This window comes from Penaeus monodon, chromosome 12, assembly GCF_015228065.2.
Source record: "Penaeus monodon isolate SGIC_2016 chromosome 12, NSTDA_Pmon_1, whole genome shotgun sequence".
Lineage (NCBI taxonomy): Eukaryota > Metazoa > Arthropoda > Malacostraca > Decapoda > Penaeidae > Penaeus > Penaeus monodon.
In genome coordinates this window covers 47,590,226-47,597,725 of record NC_051397.1, presented here as the reverse complement: position 1 = coordinate 47,597,725, position 7,500 = coordinate 47,590,226, and the positions used below count along the sequence as shown (strand labels likewise).

The following is a 7,500-nucleotide window of genomic DNA, read 5'->3' as shown; positions in this document are numbered from 1 at the left end:
ATTTAAGATAATATTCTTGTAGAGGACAAAAAGTTACAGGTGTCACTACAAGAAATAATTTGCACCACAAATAAAGGAAAAAGAACACAGATAGTGATGCTCACAGTCTCTGTGCCCATGAATTTCAGCTTTTATCTTGCTGGGCATACTGAGGTGAAAATAATGGTTGCTGGGGTGAGTGTTAGGGGCAGAGCTCCCCATCTACTCACTCATCAGGCAAATCTAGTCGTAGCAACTTAGACTGTTGAATAAATTTCTTGGTGTTGAGTTAGTTATTGGCAAGTTCATCCATACTGTAAAAAATTACCAAAACACGACTCATTGACAATGTTAAGATTTCCTCATACAGTCTTATATGATCAAAACAAATTTGCTAATTTTCTGTGTAAATTTTTGGTTTCCAAGTTAACAACCTTACTGCTTTCCCCATTCCTCAGCTTTGGGGGATGTATAGGAAGTTGGAGATACAGCATTTTAAGGTCAGCAAACATCCTCCACTTATGTTCTGGAAGGATGGTGGTTGGACTGAAACTTTATTTGACAATAAACCTTGTGGATCAGTGTGTATCACAAACGGAAATCATTACAGCAGTCATACACAGTCCAAAAATCAAGGAAAAGGGAAAACAGATGAGATAGGTAGGACTGACTCCTTGGTGACTAAGCACTTGTAGAGCCATCTATGTGTAAATGCAATAAGTAATCTTGTATTACAGTGGGCATGGCATGTATTCTTGTTATCCATGCCAAGTGGGTTAAGGATAGTTTGAATTGGTTATCTTCTGTAGACAAATTGGATGTCCAGGAATCATTTCTCCCCAGTAGATGGCTCTTTTCAAGTGTGTCTGAGTTTAAATAGAAATACTTTAGTTGATTACTTACTAATGAAGGAGAAAGGTCGAAAGAGCTGCTGTGAGGAATATATTTCTATAGGAAATAAATTCTTTACTTTCAATTGCACAGGAAATGGCATAGGTGATAAGTGTCTTAGATTTCATCATTTATTAATTCCATATACTGAAAGGCGTGAAGGACATTATCACGCACTAAAACTGTGCCCTTTTTTTCATATATCCTTCTAGTTTATTTCATTTAAGTCTAATTTCACTGTTTTGGGAAGTTTGAAACAGTAAAGAGTATTCAGTGCACATATAACATTTGCAAGATATATGGGGAAATATCTTTAGTTTATAAATCTCTCAGAAATGGAAATATCTAGAGTAACTAAAGTGTATCAATAGCTTATCATGCATGAAGGATATATCCAGTAACATCAGTTATATTTTCTTTTTGGAAAAAAAGGATAAGACAATATGTAGGTATTCTTTAGAGTAGGTTGGGTTTGGCAAGGCTTTCTAATGTAATCTTAAAGTTAAGATTACATTAGGTTTGAGTTAGACATCAAAGTATTCTCTAGGATCTGATGAATTTGGAGAGTTATTGAGAAATTACAGAAGTGAGCATGAGTAGAGGTGAAATTTCAGTATCCTGTAGGGATGTATTGAGTCTTTACACCATCCACAAAATCAAGAGTTTTTGTGTGAGAGGCAAAAAAACATGCTTTCGACGCCTGTGTTTACTGTGTGGGCCAAAAGAGGTGTTGATGGGAGAGCTGGGATGAGGGAGGGGGCATTTATTTTTCTTTTGGCAAATAATTTTGAGCTAAAGTGTTTTTTTTTTCACACTGCAAACTAAAGTAGTTTACCTAGATAATACTCTTTTTCATTTCAGTTGTCTCTATTATTAATGTCTAATTATGATTGTAATTTTACAAGACCTTTCTATTGCTATATCATTGTTATTAGTGTTATTGATATTGTTATGTTATTGTATAAAGAATGAAAGAGGGAAAGAGAGTTGAGTGAATGAGTGTGAGTTTTCTTTTGATATATATAAAAGAATATAAAATTAATGTTCCTTTTTATGACCCTACAGCACCTGGAAGGCGAAGTGATAAGTGTTGTAAATAAACATGGGCAAGAATTTGTATGCTCTTTACCCAGCGTCACACCCACAGATGCAGACAACAAGAGCGATGAGAATATACTTGATCAGCTAGTAGATATTTCTGGTGAGAAAGGCATTTTTTATTTTTATAGTTGTGCATATATATCCTGTTTGCATGAGAGAGACGGATGGACGAACGTACAGACGTCCCATGCATGCATGAATGTGTGAGTGCATACATGTGTGTATTTTTCTTCCTGGCTGCACTGCAATCTTGATTATATTCCTTATTTCCAGGTCTCTTGAAGCCTATGGAGACAGCACCATGCTTGATCAAGACAGTAGATTGGTGGACTTACGAATTCTGTTATGGTTCTGTGATCAAACAGTACCACCTTGAAGGTAAAAACAGATGTTACTGTATATTACATATCAGTTATAAATATTTATGCCTAAAGCCCATCAAATTTAATTTTTTTCTATATTTAGATAAATAGGCAAAGATTCCTTATCAGTTGAATGTTATTTTGATGTATTTTGCAACTAATATAAAAATTTTCCTCTCTATTTTCAGCTATGGCCTATTTACAGTTGTGAGTCTGAGTTTGATTTCTTTCTTCATTGCAGATAACAAGGCTTCAGGACCAATTCTTATACTTGGGAAATATGAGTCCGAATACAACTGGAAAAATAGCTCAGAGACAAAGAATCGATTGCAGAGATTCCATAGTCAGTTTTATGTAAATGGCACCAAGTGCGACCTCACTGGAGAACCTCGAAGAACAGAAGTTAGAGTAAGTATTTATCATGTTTTATATGTTTTACATATAAAATATATGAATATTATTATTATTGTTATTGTTGCTGTTATTGTTATTGTTGTTGTTGTTATGATTATGATTATTGTTTTTATCGTTTCTGTTGTTATTGTTATTTTTATTATTGTTAACATTACTGTCATTGTTATTATTCCATTAATTATTATTATGATCATCATCATTTTTCTTTTTTCCAAATACACAAATAGCATTATATACAAGATGTAAAAAGCTATTGTATAAATAGATAAAATTAACCAAGAATATGCATACATTAATAATGAATTTATATATTGCATAACCTGAGCATATATGATATTCTAATATAACCTACTTGTAGATATGGTTGTACAATTAAGTTTTTTCATTGTTCTGACCTTAAAAAGTTCACAAAGACAATATCTGATTTTGATATTTATAACTTTCTTGTAGTTCCACTGTGAAGATGGTGTTGGTGACTACATACAGAGAGTAGATGAACCAGAGTCCTGTCGTTATGTAGTCACCGTTGCAACTACAAGGGTCTGCCATCACCCATACCTGAGACTACAAGCTGTGCGGACTCCCCATGCAATAACTTGTGCCCCCGTCATTTCTGAGGAGCAGTACCTCAGATATGTAGATTATCAAGAAAGTAAGTTGTGGGTTGTTGTTCAGGGAATCAGTGAAGATAGAATAGGTATATTGGGTGTGTTCATATCTTGTATAGTTGTGCCCCAGCCCCTTCTTTATACCATGCATTATTTATTTATCAGTTTAATATTTACATACATTATAATTCTATTCTTTATTTACTTTAGTATTGTGTGTTTATCTCTACCATTTATTTCTATCTTGATTTCTTTCTCTTTATGATTTGGGCTTAACCCAAATACCCAGGTTTTGGCATGGTAGTGTACCAGACACCTGCCAGTATATGCTAACAGCAATGCTTTGGTTTAGACACTGGTGTTGTTGGTTTATGCTGATGGCAATGTTTTGCGCTACACACTGGGACATGTCAGCATTCTCTGAATGTCTGTTACTGTGTTGAGAAATTATTGTGAGGATTGAGGAGCTTATGATTGTGAGGGAGTATAGGGGAGAGGATGATTGTAAGGTGGGTATGTCTAGAGCAGATTGTGAGAGAAGGAAGGTAGTACATAATTGGTCATTAGGGATTATGTGGATTGGTCTGATTGGACAATAGCGCATGAAGCGGGAAGTTCCATTACATGTAGTGGACTCCCACGCCCAGTGTCTGGACATTGCCAGAAATCACCAGCGTTTATAATGCTCAGTGATTTCTGATACCTGTCGGCATTGGGTTAAGAGGCACTATGACCTCAGCAAGACTCCCACCTGGAACTTATCACAGAGCTCTTGATGCAGGTGCAGTCACAGCAGCTCCTAATGTATTTAACCAGTTGCCACCAGGTTGTATGTATGGAAATGTCCCGACTCCATTCCGGGTGCCATGTACATACATACCTTGGTGCGCCATATTCCTGGGTCATATTTCCAATACTTTACATTTCTTCAGGGCTTCTTGGGCTCCTTAGGTTAGCAACTGTAAAATTATGTTAGTAATCACACCACAACTTGTGAAACATGTGAGTCGCGGCACAGTTGAGTATGTATACGTGTGTGTGTGTGTGTGTGTGTGTGTGTGTGTGTGTGTGTGTGTGTGTGTGTGTGTGTGTGTGTGTGTGTGTGTGTGTGTGTGTGTGTGTGTGTGTGTGTGTGTGTGTGTGTGTGTGTGTGTGTGTGTGTGTGTGTGTGTGTGTGTGTGTGTGTGTGTGTGTGTGTGTGTGTGTGTGTGTAGGGAGTGGAAGAAAGGGTAAAAACTAAAATTTATTTTATAAGATAGCATGAAAAAATGCAAAAGAAAATTCAGTAAAAGCATAAGGTTATAATCCCTTGATACCACACTGCTTACTTGATTCAGAGTAAAGAGTGAATAGTGATCAATTATGGAGTCTGTGCAACATAAAAAATATTCTACCTTCTTGACTTACCAGAAAATAATACAGTTATAGACTTTAGGAAGTAATATTGAAATATACAAAATAATTTCTTAGTGTTACAAAGAAAGGCAAGGAATGCAGCTATTGCACATGAGCAGTCACACATGCTTAGGGTGATGACATGAGCCCCTGGCGATTGGGCTTCAGGCTACTACAAATACCACCCAGCATGGAAGGGTTTTGCATATCAGAAAATCACCTGGCATTAGGTTAATGGTATTAGAGAGTGTTTATATATCTTCAGTTTAGTTGTTTCTGACTGGTATAGGTAACTAATGAAATCAGTTATTCATGTATACTAGGGTCGCACTACTGAAGAAATAACAAATATGAGTGCAAAATAATACTTGTATTTTTCTCCTCTATTTTGTTTCATCCTCATTTATTTTATTTTATTTGGGCCAAAAGAGACTGATCATATCACGGACACACACTTCCAGGAAAAACAAAGGAAGAGGAGAGCTTGAAAGAGAAATGGTTGAAGCAAAATGAAGAGCTAACCCATGAATCCGAAATGGGTGAGAGCCAGTCCATGCTTGAGCCTGTGTCATCAGACTCCGCAGATGACGATGAGCTGAAGATGAGTATCAAGATTTTCCGCCTGTATCCTGTCAAGAAACAGAAGAATGCACAGGCTTCTGAAGCCAAGGAGGATGTTATGGGGGTAGAGACACAGATTACGCTTGAGGAAAATGGTGAGTCTCTTAAAGATATGAATAAGTATAAATGATGTCTGTTAAAATATTCAGAATTTAGATGAAGGACGTAATAATTCTGGGTAGTGATTGTTTCACCAAGTGATTAAAGATGACAATGAAAGTAACTCCTTTATTGTAGGGTCTTACCTGAACAATTCACATGTAAACAATAGGCATAAAATTAATAATAACCCCTCTATCAAACTGTAGGGTACAATATGTGCAGTAGAAATAAGATAAATGATAGAACCTTCTATTGCATTGCCACATTAATTGACACCCTTAAAACCAGTAATTATTGAATAAGCAAAATATATATCTGCATTGCATGATAATAATGATATAAACACAATTAACACAGTATAAGAAATATGAAAAATATTAGCTTACACAACAACACAAATTATTTATTATAAAACATGAAAAGTATGTCACTCACACATTGCCTCTCCTATTCTTTCTCTGGTGAACTGCATCTCAGATTGAATCAGATACACAACATCCATAGATCCAAAATCACAATTAACATTGCAGTGCAATACCTAAATTAGTAGTACAATGTCATAATACTTCTCAAGAGGCCTAGACTCTGAGTAACAGGGAATATGATCAGTCCTTATAACATTAACCCGTGACAAAATATTCACAGCTATTTTCACTCAGTGCAGTTGTTACATCTAAAAGCACAATATTCAAGACTCGGGTAAGAATAACAAAACATAACTGCCAGCTTACCACTAACACAATTAGCACAGTGCTATGAGGATAGTGTCTTTTGAAAACCAGTGAGTTCATGGGTACATTCTACAATGCTTAAACAACTAGCCAGTGCACATCGTTGTCACCTCTCAACACTTGGCTATGGGAGAATGCTGTTTCTGCTTCAACAGAATATCAAATGTGCAATTGAACTTACATTGGTTACAAATTGTACAAATAAATGAAAACTGATCTACATATATCACCTTCGTTATTTATATATATATATATATATATATATATATATATATATATATATATATATATATATATATATATATATATATATATGCAATATTTGAGGCCCTCTGTACAATGCATATTTAAATGTTTTATCCTACCCTTCTCATTTGACAGACTTAGAAATGAAGGTGGAAGACATCAACCTGTCAACAGAAACAGAGGCTTCAGGGAAAGGACCAATAAGCGGCGAATATGGGACAGACATTGACAAAAATACAGACATCCCCGAAAGCACAGGCGAGGGAGAGACTAATGATTTTTTTTCTGGAGAAGACAAGCTACACATTATACAGTATTCAGATTCAGATGTAAGTGTGAGTTGTAAGCTTGTGTGGATCAGACTGGGAATTATTAGAGATGTGAGTGTTGAATATGAGTTTAGTCAGCCTGTATTATGTGCCGGTTTTGTTAGTGTGGCTTTGTTTGTGCAGACATTTCTCCATACAAAGATAGATTTATAGCCTCAACAGCATAATACCTTTATGGGCCAAGAAACTGAAATCTGTTTAGCACATCTCTTACACAAGCAGGTTGAATGCACATTCTGCTATAGTGGGTAGAATATATTTATTTTGCATTTATCTTTTATTTGTGTCACATGTTCTCATTAAACCTATTATAGAAAAGTAAAATGTTGGCCAAAAATGACAACCTTTACCCTGACAACAAGCAGCTGTTGTTACACAGCTACAGTTTACTTCTTCCTTTTCAATGGAGGAATATCATGAAAATACATTATATAAGGTAAATGAAGGCTTTAAGGAGTATGGGTAACCCATGTCATTCTCTTGCATCTGGCAGCATCAGGGCAAAAGATGTGTTTGGTTATTTTTGTACTAGATATAGGGCTTACCCTACATTAAGATGAAAGATGAGTAACAGCTAATTTTTTTTTTTTTTTTTTTTTTTTTTTTTTTTCTTTTTCTTTTTCTTTCCCCCCTCCCCAAGAGTTGAATTACTATTGATACTGAGATACATGTATTTTTATATGCTACTTGGGAAAGAAATTGAAAAGACATATTTGATAAT

General features: G+C 35.4%; 1 protein-coding gene across 1 annotated transcript in view; it reads left to right on the top strand.

Moving 5' to 3' along the window:
* The window catches only part of LOC119579507 (protein OS-9-like), a 27,817-nt gene that overhangs the window by 4,873 nt on the left and 15,444 nt on the right, over positions 1 to 7,500 (top strand). The window contains exons 2-7 of the mRNA XM_037927367.1: positions 1,936 to 2,071; positions 2,245 to 2,349; positions 2,575 to 2,741; positions 3,198 to 3,399; positions 5,212 to 5,466; positions 6,586 to 6,779. Of these exons, the coding sequence (XP_037783295.1) occupies positions 1,936 to 2,071; positions 2,245 to 2,349; positions 2,575 to 2,741; positions 3,198 to 3,399; positions 5,212 to 5,466; positions 6,586 to 6,779 (1,059 nt within the window). The remainder of the gene's footprint in view (positions 1 to 1,935; positions 2,072 to 2,244; positions 2,350 to 2,574; positions 2,742 to 3,197; positions 3,400 to 5,211; positions 5,467 to 6,585; positions 6,780 to 7,500) is intronic.